At 44.1% G+C, this 16,133-nt stretch overlaps 1 protein-coding gene across 1 annotated transcript in view; it reads right to left on the reverse strand.

Moving 5' to 3' along the window:
- PDCD1 (programmed cell death 1) overlaps positions 1 to 12,784 on the reverse strand; it is a 34,791-nt gene extending 22,007 nt beyond the window's left edge. Inside the window, 6 exon segments of the mRNA XM_038748789.1 lie at positions 7,451 to 7,640; positions 7,642 to 7,672; positions 8,525 to 8,528; positions 11,320 to 11,389; positions 11,739 to 11,819; positions 12,734 to 12,784. Of these exon segments, the coding sequence (XP_038604717.1) occupies positions 7,451 to 7,640; positions 7,642 to 7,672; positions 8,525 to 8,528; positions 11,320 to 11,389; positions 11,739 to 11,819; positions 12,734 to 12,784 (427 nt within the window).
- Between the last annotated feature and the right edge of the window lie 3,349 nt (positions 12,785 to 16,133).

Here is a 16,133-nt window from a genome sequence, read left to right on the forward strand (position 1 = left end):
TTTTTCCTTCCTTCTATCATCTTCCCCTCTAGACTGTAATCTTTTTTAAAAAATCATATTTGTTAAGCGCTTACTATTGGTAGGCACTGTACTTAGCATAGGGATAGATCCAAGCTAATCAGATTGGACCCAGTCCATGTCCCACATGGATCTCACAATCTTAATCCCCATTTTACAAATAAGATAACTGAGGCACAAAGAAGCTAAGTGATTTGCCTTCTACTAGAGCTCACCTCCTCCAGGAGGCCTTCCCAGACTGAGCCCCTTCCTTCCTCTCCCCCTCATCCCCCTCTCCATCCCCCCATCTTACCTCCTTCCCTTCCCCACAGCACCTGTATATATGTATATATGTTTGTACATATTTATTACTCTATTTATTTTACTTGTACATATCTATTCTATTTATTTTATTTTGTTAGTATGTTTGTTTTTGTTCTCTGTCTCCCCCTTTTAGACTGTGAGCCCACTGTTGGGTAGGGACTGTCTCTATATGTTACCAATCTGTACTTCCCAAGCACTTAGTACAGTGCTCTGCACACAGTAAGCGCTCAATAAATACGATTGATGATGATGGTGATGATGATTTGCCCAAGGTCATACAGCAGACAAGTGGCAGAGCCAGGGTTAGAACCCAGGTTTTATCACCCCTAGAGCTGTGTTCTTTCCACTAGGCTATGCTGCTGAGGGTGGGCATGGGGATTTACCAGTTCTATTGCATTGTACTCTCCCAAGTGTTTAGTATCATGTGCTGCACATAGTAAACCCTCAGTAAATACCTGTGATTAATTGATTAATTCCACCTTTTACCTCTGGAAGAGCAGCACAGCCTAATAAAAAGAACACAGGCCTGAGAGTAGGAGAACATGGGTTTTAATCCCATCTCCTGCCGCGTGTCTGCTGTGTGACTTTAGGAAAATAGTTCACTTCCCTAAACCTCAATTACCTCATCTGTAAAATAGGGATTAAGACTGTGAGCCCCAAATGGGAAATGGACTTTGTCCAACCTAATGGTTTGTATCCACCCCAGCACTTAGTGCAGTGCCTAGCAAATAGTAAGTACTTAACAAATATCATTTAAAAGAAACCCTACTCTTAATTATAACTCTTAATTATGAGAAGCAGCGTGGCTTAGTGGAAAGAGCACGGGCTTGGGAGTCAGAGGATGTGGGTTCTAATCCCGACTCTGCCACCCATCTGCCAGCCACTTAACTTCTCTGTGCTTCAGTTGCCTCCTCTGGAAAATTGGGATTAAGACTGTGAGCCCCATGGGGGACAAACTGATTACCTTTATCTACCCAGTGCTTAGAAAAGTGCTTGGCACATAGTAAGCGCTTAATAAATACCATAATAATGATAATAACAACTTGACCTTTATTAAGTACTTACTATAAACTCAACATAGGAGTGGATACGAGATTATGAAATTGGACACAGATCTTGTCCTTCATGGGATTCCCGACTATCATCCCCGACCTGTGCTCTTGGATCTATAACCTTGAACCACTTGATGTTCCCCCCACCCTCAGCCCCGCAGCACTTATGTGCATAGCCATTTTTTTTTTAATTTACATTAATGTCCATTTCCCCCTCCATACTATGGGCTCCTTTATGGGCAGGGATCGTGTCTGCCGGCTCGGTTGTATTGCACTCTCCCAGGCACTTAGTATAGTGCTCCGCACACAGTAAGTGCTCCATAAATACCGTTGATTGGTGAGGAAACTGAAGCTATAAATTTAAGTGACTTGCCCAAGGTCACCAACTAAGTCAGGGGTGGAGCTGGGACTTGAACCCATGTGTGTTGCTATGCTTTCTCAATTGTTTGTTTGAGAATTAAATTTATATTTACAATCTGCAAATTCCCATGATGGACTGCATTTTCTTTCGCATAGTTTGCTGCTACTATTTTCTTGGAAATTCTCTCCCAAGAGGACTATCTTTCATTACTACTTTCCTATCCATAACCATCAAGCCCCTTTCCAGTCTATATTCTCCTTCTAGGTTTCCACTTACTCCTAATAGCATCTCAAACCACACTGCTCTGGGCTTCTATTTTTTTTATGGTATTTATTAAGTGCTTAATATATGCTAGGTACTGCTCTAAGAACTGGGGTAGATACAAGCTAATTAGGTTGGATACAGATGAGGTAACTGAGGCACAGAGAAGGGAAATGACTTGCCCAAGGTCACAGAGCAGACAAGTGGCAGAGTCAGAATTAAAACCTGGTTCCTTCTGACTCCCAGCCCATGTTTTATCTGCTAGGCCACGCTGCTTTTTCTCTCCCTTATCTCCTCTCTCCTCTCCCTCTCCTTCCCACTTATATTTTTGTTCTTTTTTCCATCCTTCCCTGCCTTGCTCCTTGCTTTTCAATCTGAACTCTTTCCCTTCCTCACTCCAGAATCACAAAATAATGCAGGCTCAATTCCAAATTTTGCTAATATCCTTTCCAAACTGAGCGATTCTCCTCTCTGGTCACTCCCCACTCCCGGCACCCCGTTCCTGTTCACTTATTCTGAGAAGCAGCAGCAGTGCCTGGCAGAAAGAGCATGGGTCTGAGAATCAGGAGACCTAGGCTCTAATCCTGGCTCTGCCACTTGCCTGCTGTGTTACCCTGGGTAAGTCTCTTAAATTCTCTGAACCTCAGTTTCCTCATCTGTAAAATGGGGATTAAAGACCGATTTTCCCTCCTCATTAGATTGTGAGCCCCATGTGGGACAGTGACTATTTCCCACCTGCTATATTGTATCTACCCCAGTGCTGAGAACAGTGCTTGGCACACAGTGAGTGCTTAACAAATGTAACAATTATGATTCTGGTGATCCCCAAGTGTTCCAATAACAGGTCATTCATTCATTCACTCGTATTTATTGAGCGCTTACTGTGTGCAGAGCACTGTACTAAGCCCTTGGGAAGGACAAGTTGGCAACATATAGAGATGGTCCCTACCCAACAGTGGGCTCACAGTCTAGAAGGGGGAGACAGAGAACAAAACAAAACATACTAACAAAATAAAATAAATAGAATAAATATGTACAAATAAAATAGAGTAATAAATACGTACAAACATATATACATATATACAGGTGTTGTGGGGAGGGGAAGGAGGTAAGGTGGGGGGATGGGGAGGGGGAGAAGGGAGAGAGGAAGGAGGGGGCTCAGTCTGGGAAGGCCTCCTGGAGGAGGTGAGCTTTCAGTAGGGCCTTGAAGGGAGGAAGAAAGCTAGCTTGGCGGATGTGCGGAGGGAGGGCATTCCAGGCCAGGGGGAGGACATGGGCCGGGGGTCGACGGTGGGACAGGCGAGAACGAGGCACGGTGAGGAGAATAGCGGCACAGGAGCAGAGGGTGCGGGCTGGGCTGGAGAAGGAGAGAAGGGAGGTGAGGTAGGAGGGGGAGAGGTGATGGACAGCCTTGAAGCCGAGGGTGAGGAGTGTGGTTTGGGGCATCCACTGAAGTAGCTGACTCCTATTTCCAGGTTTCTTTTCTGTTTCCCTCAAGCTTTGCTGGTAGGGGCATTTCCTCTGGCCCCAGCTCTGGCCCAGGAATTTCCATCCCCTAGAGCAATTAGAGGTAAGACTTCCCCTCAGTATCTATCAATGGAGGCAGCTGAATGAATGAAAGAATGAAAGAAATTAAAGCCTACAAGAAGGGAGCATCTTCTGCCCCGGATGAGCTGGGCCTCATCTATCAATCCCTTTAGCTCCAGGCTGTAATCACTGCCAGCCCAACTGATCTTTCTTCAGGAACAAAGCCAAAGCCATTTCTTTCTTCACTGTCCAGGGCCACTGGTTAATGGAGGCCACTCCGTGGCCTTGGCTGCAGAGGGAAAGGACAGGGCCTGAGTTACTATGCCCCTCTTCTTGAATGGGATGCCAAATGTACCAGGGGACAGTTGGCACTCTTCTTCCCATAGAAAACAAAAAAAAAAGTGCTATGCTCTCCCAGGGTCAATCTTATGCTTTCAAGATCTCAAATGAGAATCAGGAGAGGCTTGTTGGGGTATTTAGAGAACAATCTAAGAACCCCATTTTAAACCCCAGGAGGAAATGCAGCTTCCCCTCCCTAGAACTTCCTGATTGGGAAGTTATACTGAATTTGGTTTAAACTGGGACTCCTCATTGGGCACCCAACTCCTGGGAAAATTGTCAAGGGAGCCTCAGAGTGAGAAATTTTGAATGGGTGGGTGTAAACAGGGTGGCACAGTGGGAGTGTGGGCCCATAACGGCCCATAACCCAGAGGTTGATAGAGCGAAACAATCTTCTTCTTTACACTGAATTGTACTTAGTTATATTGAAATTTTGCAACCTGTGTCTTTGTGATAAAAGATTCCTCCATGGGGGCCACAGTGCACATTCCCCTTGTTCCCTCTAGACTGTAAGCATGTTACAGGCAGGGAATACATCTGCTAATTCTGTTGTATTGTATTTTCCCAAGTACTTAGTATAGTGCTCTGCTTATGTTAAGTGCTCAATTAATACCATTAATAGGGATAGACCTGCTCAATAATACATCCTTCTTCCTCCCCCAGGGCTGTATTTCGTATTTCCCACACTACTTCTATTCCACCCCTCTTTCTAGCCAAAGCCCTTCTCTTCTTCTTTCTCCTTATTTCTCGAACCTTCTGATAATAATAATAATAATGACATTTATTAAGTGCTTACTATGTGCAAAGCACTGTTTTAAGCGCTGGGGAGGTTACAAGGTGATCAAGTTGTACCACGTGGGGCTCACAGTCTTCATCCCCATTTTACAGATGAGGCAACTGAGGCACAGAGAAGTTAAGCGACTTGCCCAAAGTCACACAGCTGACAATTGGCAGAGTCTGGATTTGAACCCATGACCTCTGACTTCTGATCCCAATTGCCATTTTGACCCACCCTCACCCTTCCAGACAGCATCTTCTTTCAATGAAGGACACTAAGATAAATCTCTAACCTTCCCAAGAGATATTGGAGGAAAGAAGCTCTCCAAGGGGGTTAAGGGATGAAAATGTTTGAGAATCACTTGTCTAAAATATCTCAAATACATCTGACCCCCTTTTCATTTGCAAATTGCTCATATGAACTGGAAGCAAAAGAGTTCAGTGTGTGCGTGCACACGTGTGTGTGTTTGTGCATGTACTGATCCAGTGTCAAGGCAAAAGGGTATGCTGCTAGCCCTCAAGATCTTACACTATATTGAAACACAAACAAATATAAGAAGGAATATCATTAGCCTGCCATTCTTTCACATTCATGTTCATGTTCCTGTCTTCCCAGATCACTCCCTTGTGACTCATAAGTAGAACACTAGTAATCTCATTCTCTTTTGGACCAGGAATAGCCTAACAGTGGAATCTGGGACACAATACTTGATGATCAAGAACCTAGCATTTTTTTCTAGTGATATCCACCAGAAGGATTTCTACAGGGAGCAGAAATGTTCACTTTCCATTTCCAAACTACATTCCCAAAATCAGTCTCCGGTGAGAATCAGGAGAGCCTCCCTCTTGGAAAATATTTCGGAAAGAGGGAGGCAGCGGGCTTGATTGTGTGATTTGAGATTAAGCCTTCCTGGAGTCAGAGGTAGGGACTAAGTGACCCACGTAGGCAGGTCCCTTCCAGCCTTGGGATTCTATGCTTGGTTCACTGAAGAGTGTGTCTTCACTGCAACTGGTTCAAACACCAAAGTATCAGGGGCGGTTCTTAATAGGCTTCTCAGCAAACCGTGTTGGCAGAGTCAGTGAGCTTTTCTGATGCTAAATCAGTCTAATGTAGTGTTTTTTCAGTCTCCAAGAAAAGTCCCCACAATGTTGAGCTCCAGGCCCAAGCCTGAGGATGGTAAGGAGAGGATATGTGAAGACAGACCTCTTAACAATCATGGCCCTGAAGACCAGAGCTGACATTCTCTTAGAAATCTTCTGACAGGAGCAGAGCAGCTCTTTAAAGAAGCTTCTTGATTCACCTGTTCCTGGTTCTTCAGCCATAGCTGTAGGACATTATTAAATCACACTGCGGAATGGGTTAAGTGCTTACTATGTGCAAGCACTCTACTAAGCACTGAAGTCAATATATGGCCTAGTGGGAAGAGCTTGATCCTGGGAGTCAGGAGACTTTGGTTCTAATCCCAGCTCTACCACTTACTTGCTCTTTGACCTTAGGCAAGTCACCTAACTTCTCTGTGCCTCAGTTTTTCCATGTATAAGATGGGAATGAAAAACCTGTTCTCCCTCCTTCCTAGACTGTGAGCCCTGTATGGGACAGGAACTGTATCCAATCTGACCCTAGCCCTTAATTCAGTGCCCTTAATAGATACCACAATTATTAATACAATCAGATCAGATACAGTCCCTGTTGCATATGGAGTTCCACAGTCTAAAAGGTAGGGAGAACAGATATTTAATCCCCTCTTTATAGACAAAAAAATTGAGCATATGTGACTTGCCCAAGGTTCCACAGAAGACAAGTTGCGGAACACAGTTGAGAACCCAGATCTCTTGATTTCTAGACCTGTGCTCTTTCCATTGGGTCACACTGCTTATCTAAGATCCATACTAGATGGCTGTCAGCCACCTGAAAAACAGAGGCAATGGGACTACATTTCTTAAAGAAGAAAGTTCTGGGAAAGTCAAGGATGGCCTGCTTCACAATTATCAACAAATAGGTCATATTTTAGGCTGTTTTGTATTTGTATTATTTCATCTTTTCTTTTGTTTGTGAAGGGCCGGGAATGGTGTCTAACTTTCACAAGTGTGTTTTTTCCCAGTTCTCACACTTCTACTTCTACTAGACTGTAAGTTCGTTGTGGGCGGGGAGCGTATCTACCAACTCTGTTATCCCATACTCTCCCATGGGCTTAGTACAGTGCTCTGCACACAGTAAGCGCTCAAAAGTGTGGCCTAGTGAACAGGGCTCAGGCCTGGGAGTCAGAAGGATCTGGGTTCTAATCCTGCCTCTGCCACTTGTCTGCTGGGTGACTGTGGGCTAGTCACCTAACTTATCTGTTCCTCAGTTACCTCAACTGTAAAATGGGAATTACTACTGTGAGCCCCAGGTGGGACATGGGCTGTCTGGTATCTACCCCGGGACCTGTGACAGTGCCTGGTAAATGGTAAGCACTTAACAAATTCTATAAAAAATAAAAATAAATACCATGGATTAATTACTGCTACTTCCAGTACTTCTATTTCTACTACTACTGCTACTACTACTTCTACAGAGGCTAATCCAAACAGCAAGCACTGTGCGGGCCCAGCAGCCGCAGACAAGAGTGAGACTCTGGGCTTTGGGGCCTGTCTTCATATTTCGCCTGCACCCAGAGCGGATGTTTCTCAGCCCGCCAGCCAAGATCAAAATCATGGATCCTCACTGGCCCGTCTAAAGAAGGAGGCCCCCCGGATGGGAGTCCAAGGAGCGAGCAGCAGCCAAAACAGCCTCGGTGACACACACGCATATACCACATGGACATACACGTACCTCGTAGAAGCCTCGGCTGGCAGCCGAGCAGCACAGCGTAGAGCGCAGCCACGGTGACATGCAGGAGCTCCATCGCCCCGCTTCCCCGACACCTGGCTCCCCGAGCCGCCCGCCGGTCGGAATCCACCCCAGTGTGTCTGCTCCCGGTGGGGTCTCGACCTCGGCCGGGCCCCTTCTCTCTTCCTCTTGCGTCTCGGCTTCACAGAAGATTCTTGCCTCTTACTGTACGAGTGGAAATGGGTAATGGAAATGAAACAGCCCAGCTTTGACTGTCAGAGGGAAGCCCTGACGGGGCCCCCGCCCCTTCTTCTTCTTCTTCCTCCACCTCCTCCTCCTTTACTCAAGGCTGCAGCTGCAGCTTCTCATTTATTTCACCCCACCTCTTGGAAAAAAAAAAACTTCTGAGTTCTCGCATTCTATACAACCCCTTCAGAAAAAAGCCTACCTTAAAAAAAAAAAGAAGAAGAACGTTAAAGTGATAAGACCGCAAGGGAAAGCAGGAGCTGCATTTCCTGGGCATGCTGACGTGTTTTCAGTGTGATTTTGTGTGTCTTTTTTATTTCATTTGTGGCTTGTTGACTTTATTTTTTTGCTTTTTTTTTTTTTGTTTGGTTTCCTTTAAACCTCTTTCAGCACACACTGGGCATTGATGTCAAAAGCTGGATGAGCAGGCCCTGAAGTACAGAGACAGCTTCATTCTGATCGCCAGACTCCCACCCACACAGACACATACACACTCAGACAGACACATCCATGTGGGCATGCATGCATAAACCCACACATGCACACACACATACACGTGTGCACGCACTGGCATACACTTACAATGAATAATCCTCATCTTTACCACCAGTGAAACACTGCTACACCTTTGAGAATAATTCATTTTACACAGGCCACAGCAGGGACCTTGCTCAGAGGGAGGCCTGGTCAATAGTATGTCCCCTCTCCTGGAAAGAAAGCAAAGTGGGGCAGTAGAAAGCGAGCTAATGTCGAGGGAAGAAAGGCTGCTGACTAATCCAGACACTGGAAACAAATTCCACCGAAACCAGCACGCCCCGTTGTTACTCCTACCTCTCTGGGAAGGAAAATTTTCACGCACACAATTTCTTGGCCAAGGGGTAGAGAAGGGGTTTTCAGATTACAACGCTGAAGATGAATATTAATGATTTCCCGGGTGCTTTCACACCTGTAAGCCTCCAGAGTAACAGCAGAAACCTTAGTAGGCTGGAGCTCTATTCTTTGGTCCTTCGTGCTCTGTCTTCAAAGTGAGCTTCCAGGAGAGATGAATATTGGGAGTTCCTGCATAGACTCACATAAGTGCCCAAAGGAAGGGCTGGGGTCCTGATTGTTGCTAATATTAATAGTAATAATTGTTATTAAAACAATAATAATGATAATAATAATAATGGTGGTATTTGTTAAGTGCTTACTATATGCCAAGCATTGAGGCAGGTGCATGATAATCAGGTCCCACATGGGGTTCACATTCAAAGTAACAGGGAATACAGGTACTGAATACCCATTTTGCAGATGAGGGAACTGAGGTACAGAGAAGTTAAGTGACTTACCCAAGGACACACAACAGACAAGTAGCAGAGCCAGGATTAGAACCAAGGTGTGCTCTTTCCACTAGGCCACGCTGCTAAAGATTAATAATAAGAAGGGACTGGGAAGCTTCAGCAAAATGAAAAAGGGAAGCATGGGACCACTTCAGAAAATGCAGCAGGCCCTGAGCCAAAGTACTAAAGTTGTTTTACCAAACAGGCCTCTGCAGGGGAGGTCAGGAACATCAGGGAAGTGAGGTGAAATGAGGTTGAGTGGACATTTGCTTCTATCAGTCAGGAATATTTAATGAGCAGCCACCATGGGCAGAGCATGGAACACACTATGGGATGCAGTTACCAGGAAAAATCTGCTGTGAGACCTGGGACCGGTACAGAAGTAAAGTGGGATGAGGGGGAGAGATTATGTGCCTGAAGGATTCTTGGGAGCATCAAGGAATCCTGCAGTGGCGACAGGGAGATAACATCCTCTCTCTGCCACTTTCAGTGCTTCATGAACAGAGCACCATGACAGCAACAACAATAGTGGTGATGGGAGACAGAGAAGATGACAGCCTGCTATGGCTGGCTCCAGGCCTGAGGTCAGGTCACCCACTGACTTTTCCTTCTGCCCTGCTTCAAGGAGCTTCCAGTCCACTGAGAGGATAGGCCTGGACAGGACAGGACAGGATGGGCCAAAAGCCATTAGTTAAATTAGTTAATTAACTGATTAGTTAAATTAGAGAAGCAGTGTGGCTCAGTGGAGTCAGAGGTCATGGGTTCAAATCCCAGCTCCGCCAATTGTCATCTGTGTGACTTTGAGCAAGTCACTTAACTTCTCTGTGTCTCAGTTACCTCATCTGTAAAATGGGGATGAAGAGCCCCCCGTGGGACAACCTGATCACCTTGTAACCTCCCCAGTGCTTACAGCACTGCTTTGCACATAGCAAGCGCTTAATAAATGTTATCATTATTATTATTGATAAAATTCAAGGAACAAGGAACAAAGCCACAAAAAATAATCATAAACAAATTAAGGACACACTGTTATGGCAGGACAGATGATCCAGTCAGCTGAAGTCTCAGGGAACTGGGTAGAACAGTTGTAGGCAGGGAATGTATCTGTTCATTGTTACATTGTACTCTTCCAAGTGCTTAATGCAATGCTCCGCACACAGTATGTGCTCAATAAATACGATTGAATGAGTGGACAGAGGAAAGTGCTGACTACTGTAGGGATCAAATGACTATAAATTCCCATTGAGGCTGGCCAGAAGGGCTTCAGAGAGGAGGTGGACCTTCAGTAGAGTTCTGAGGAAATGGATGGATGTGGGTTTGCAGAGGGGTTAGGAGTTCATTGGCATTTTCAATGGCTGGGATGTGGAAAAGGAGACAAAGCAGGAAAGAGGGAAGCAGAGTTTCTCTTGACTTATGGGAACAGCCGATCAGTCAGACAATCAAATCAATGGTATTCATTGAGTGCTTACTGCATGCAGAGCACCATATGGAGTGTTTGGGAGAGTATACATTCCCTGCCTGCAAGCAACTTACAGTCTAGAAGGAGGAGTTGCCATCAGGTTGTCATTTAGTAGCACTGAGTTTATTGCCCTTCCCTTATTTTATTCGTTGTTTCTGCTGAGTACAAAACAGGAAAATAATCATTTAAGCCTGTGTGGATAGTACATTGCACTTATTACATTATGAACTTTGACATGATCAAACTTCTGATCATGGGTTTTAGGCCTCTCTAACTAATGTGAACATTACCTGCCATATGCCAGCCTGTGCTTTCCCAAGGGGTGGATTGTGTCCGACCTGATTAGCTCAAATCTACCCCAGTGCTTAGTACAGTGCCTTGCACATAGTAAGCACTTAAACACCATAAAAAAGAAGAGATGTATCGTCAAGCGCCCTTTGATCTGTCTCTTCCTTCTCTCCTTTCCTCCTCTTTTTTCTCTTGCTCCTTTTTTTCACTACTTAATTCCCCACGTAATAGACTCTCCCCCGCTTTTTGGTTGCAAAAATTATACAAGGAAATTGGGACAATTATGGAAGTAAATACTATATACGATAGTCGGGGAGCCTGGACTTGGGGAAAGTAAATGCCTCCCTATTCCTTTTCTTGTCCCTACACAATTGTCACTCTTTATTGCTTGATTGTACTTTCCCAGGCGCTTAGTTCAGTGCTCCGCACACAGTAAGCACTCAATAAATACGATTGAATGACTTGAATGAAAGAAACGTGTATTCATCTCTGGCCCAAAGGATTCGGTTAATGAAGTGTAGGGTGCCTTAGACTCAAAAGAAGAGCACTGTGACCTTTACCCTTAACTCTGTGACATTCTGAGTAACTCTGGGCAAAGTCCTTAGCTTTTCTGGACTCCAACTGCCCCAGCTGTAAAAGGGTATAAAAGGAAACTAGCAATTTCAACCAATCTTACTGGTTAGGGGCCAGGAAGAGCTCAGAGAACTAAATTCCTGTAAATTTCTTAGTAAATATAAATCTGGGATAGAGAATGAAGTGGGAAAATATTTGGTTAGGAATTGACCTCTTCTTCCTCTATTTCTCCTCCTTCTTCCTGACTTCCCTTCCCACTGCCCTGTCTAAATTGACGATACTACAGGAAATCATTTTGTACAGAAACTAAAGGTATTTTTGTTGTGCAGCAGAGCCCCAGAAAAGGCACTGGTGTGCTTTTTTTGTTTTTTTTTGTTGAAAATCTACGTGAAACCAGTCCACCCACCACATTGCCTTCAATCATCTCGTTAGATTCGCTCTCCACGGGCTGTGGAAAAAAAGTATTAGTTTGCTCAGCACGATTCTGCTGATACGCGGTGAGTGGGTGTCAGTTCTGTTAAACATAACAGCTTCTGGGTAATTCTATTTGGCAACTACTGAACATCATAGTTATTAGAACTTCCTCGCAGGAAATGTCCCGAGACAAGCTGGCACAGGGGGAAGCTGAGACCAAATTTGAGAGGAAAGGTTCCAACTCACAAACCTCACATCTCCAGTCTGTTAGAAAAGTCAAACCTATCACACCGGGCCCAGTCCTTTGGAGAGAAGCTGAAATTAGGGTGCTGATATACCTAGGCTTCCTAAGGATGTGTTTCACAGTTCTATGTGACCCCGAGAAGGCAATAATAATAATAATAATAATAATAATAATAATAATAATAATAATAATAATAATAATAATAATAATAATAATAGCATTTGTTAAGCACTTACTATGTGCAAAGCACTGTTCTAAGCTCTGGGGAGGATACAAGGTGATCAGGTTGTCCCATGTAGGGCTCACAGTCTTAATCCCAATTTTACAGATGAGGTAACTGAGGCACAGAGAAGTGAAGTGATTTGCCCAAAGTCACACAGCTGACAAGCGGCGGAGTCTGGATTTGAACCCATGACCTCTGACTTCCAAGCCCGGGCTCTTACCACTGAGCCACGCTGATTGCATGTGGATCTAAAGCAACTAAATAGAACTTAACTTCTCTGTGCCTCAGTCCTCTCACCTGTAAAATGGGGATTCAATACCTGGTTCTCCCTCCTACTTAAACTGTGAGCCCCATTTATGACCTGATGATCTTGTATCTACCCTTGCTCTTAGTATAGTGCTTGACACATAGTAAGCACTTAACAAATGTCATTATTATTATTATTATTAACTGGATTTCTGCCATACTCCATCCCCGGATTCAACACTGTTTCTTGCAGTGGTATTGACTGTGTGTTTACGATATAAACAACACTATCGAAACTGCTGATTGTATAGAACACTGTAGACATTGTTGCTTATAGTGTGTAGTCCCAGCAGCAGAATAATGGATAAGATCACTTGCTTTCATTCTAGACTATAAAACCCTTCTAGACTGTAAGCTCGTTGTGGACAATGAGTATGTTCTCACCCAAGCACTTAGTACAATGCCCTGCACACAGTAAGCACTCAATAAATACGACTGATTGATTGACTGAGTTCACTCCATTTGCCTCAGTTTACAAGTGCCAACCAGGGGATTGTGCCTTTGACAAAAAATCAAGGCGCCCGATGCGTGACCTGAGACCATTTAGGTTTCCATAGCGTTTCCCTGCAAGAGGGATTTCTTGGAAACACTCCAAGCTTAGTACAGTGCCCTGCACACAGTAAGCACCTAATAAACACCATTCATTGATTGACTGAAGATCACCATAGGGAATCACAGTTCAGAAAATAAAGGATCTGATTGTTTTTCTGCTTCCTTTGGCTGATTCCCTGCTTCCGCCTGGTAATTTATTTGTAGGTTTATTTACTTGTGATTGTCTTGTCAGCCTCATAATAACTGGAGTATTTGTTAAGCGCTTATAATGTTCCAAGCACTGTACTGAGCAATGGGGCCGATACAAGCAAATCAGGTTGGGCACCATCCAACCCTCATGAGACAGTAAGCTTTACACTTCCTTTGTAAAACCCACAGTGGCTAATTGAGTTAACTGTCCTGAGGGTTGATGCTGACATTGTGATTTTATCAGTGTTTGCAGGTGTGATGTTAAAACCAAAGTGGACTGACAATTCCTTCCACATCAATTGCCTTTTTCTGCCCTATAACCTTTGTTACCCACAAAGTCTGGAGCTGTTTTCATTTTGCCCATTTGGGGTCATGAGATTTGGTTTCCTTGGGTCTTTAAAATGCTTCTTCTGTTCATCCTTGAATAACTGCCTCATTTCAACTCACCATAGAGTTGATGGTTGGGTAATAACAGTAACAGTGGGATTTGTCTAATGTTTACTACGTGCCAAACACTGCTCTAAGGTTTGGGGAGGAAGGAGGATAATCAGATTGGACACGGTTACTCACAATCTAAGGAGTGACTTGCTGTGATTTGTTCTCCATGCATGTCCCACCCAGAAATGGTGTGTGTTTTCAGCATCATTTCTCTGAGAAGGTAGTGTGGTCTAATGGAAAGAGCACAGGCCTCGGGGTCAGAGGGCCTGGCTTCTAATCCCAGCTCTGCCACGGACCTGCTATGTGACCTTGGGCAAGCCACTTAATTTATTTGGGCCTCAGTTTCCTCATCTGCAAAATGAGGATTTGATACCTGTTTTGATACGGTGAACCCTATGTAGGACCTGATTACCTGTATCTACCCCAGTACTTAGTACACTGCCTGGCACATCGTTAAGTGCTTTGCTTATTGTTATATTGTGCTCTTCTAAGTGCTTGGTACAGTGCTTTGCACACAGTAAGCACTCAATAAATACAACTGAATGAATGAACAAATACTGCAATTGTTATTATTATCTTTCCTCCTATCTGTAATATAATTTAGCAGCTGTCTCCCCCGCTAAACTGTAAGCTCTTTGAGAGCTGGGACCATATCTTCAAATTCTATTTTACTCTCTCAAGTTCTTAGTACAGTGCCTGCACACGGTAGATACTCAGAAATTCAGATTGCTGGATGAACTAATTGATGTGCCCCCCCCCCGTTTTAAACCATCACTTGATTATATCCCACTGCACCCTCAAACTATCACCCTATTTTAACAATAATAATTATTATTATTATGGTATTTGTTAAGCACTTACTATATGCCAGGCACTGTACTAAGCACTAGGGTGGACACAAGCAAATTGGGTTCTTGCTCCTATTCATATGCAGACTCCTCAGTTGGGCTGTATAACATCAGCTGACCCTGGTTCCTCTCTTGCATCTCCCTTTATAATTATTATTACTAATAATAATAATAATTATGGCATTTGTTAAACATTTACTATGTGCTAGACACTGTACTAAGTGCTGAGGTAGATACAACATGGCTTAATGGCAAGAACACAGGCTTGGGAATCAGAGGTCATGGGTTCTAATCTAGGGTCTGATATGTGACCCTAGGCAAGTCACTTCACTTCTCTGGGCCTCAGTTACCTCATCTGTTAAATGGGGATTAAGACTGTCAGCCCCATGTGGGACAACCTGATTGCCTTGTATCTACCCCCAGGTGTTTAGAACAGTGCTTGGCACATAGTAAGTGCTTAACAAGTACCATCGTTATTATTATTATTAGACAAGATAATCAGGTTGGACACAGTCCCGGTCCCACATATGGCTCCCAGTCTCAAGCCCCATTTTACAGATGAGGTAACAGGCACAGAGAAGATAAGTGACTTGCCCAAGGTCACACAGGAGATAAGTGGCAGAGCCAGGATTAGAACACAGGTCCTTTCGATTCCCCGGACCATACTCTATCCACTAGGCCATGCTGCTTTACTGAACTAAGCACTTGGGAGACTACAATATTAGTAGATATGAATTCTGCCCTTAAGCAATTTACAATATGTGATGGAGACAGACAATAAAATAAATTTCAAATAGGGGAAAAAATAGCGTAAAATGGGAAACAGTGTCGCCTTATGGATAGAGCATGGGCCTGGAGGCAGAAAGGTCCGAGTTCTAATCCTGACTCTACCACTTGTCTGTTACATGACCTTAGGGAAAGTCACTTAACTTCTCTGTGCCTCAGTTACCTCATCTGTATAATGGGGGTTGATTGTGAGCCCCATGTGTGACAGGGACTGTGCCCAACCTAATTAACTTGTATCTACCCCATTGCTTAGTACAGTGCCTGGTACAGAGTAAGCACTTAACAAATACAATTTAAAAATGGGTACATAACTACTAGGATAAGTTAAGAGTACTTAAGATTTTAGTTGGCACAAAAATGGTGGAATGACAATTGGGGTGAATAAAACTAGGGAGATTAGAAATTAATCAGGGAAGACCTCCTGGTGGAGGTGTGATTTCAGAATTGCTTTAAAGATGAGGAGAGCTGTAGTATGTCAAATAGGAAGCTGCAGGGACTTCCAGGAAATGAGGAGAGTGTGAGCAAGAGGTTGGGGATGAGAGACATGAGAATGAGGCAAAGTGAGTAGACTACCTTGAGAAGAACAAAAAATGTAAACTGAGGTGTAGTGGGAAAAGAGAGTAGACATGTAGAAGGTTCTTTTTCTTTTCACCTCCTAACTTGTGGTGTCCCTCAAGGCTCTATTCTGGGTTCCCTCACTTGCCAGCAAGCCACATGCCCTCATCAGCCCTCTTGTACATATTGACTTACACACCCTCCTATTATGGCACTTACTCATCTACATACCCATTTTCCTTTCTT

The sequence above is a fragment of the Tachyglossus aculeatus genome, chromosome 7 (genome assembly GCF_015852505.1).
Source record: "Tachyglossus aculeatus isolate mTacAcu1 chromosome 7, mTacAcu1.pri, whole genome shotgun sequence".
Taxonomy (NCBI): Eukaryota; Metazoa; Chordata; class Mammalia; order Monotremata; family Tachyglossidae; genus Tachyglossus; species Tachyglossus aculeatus.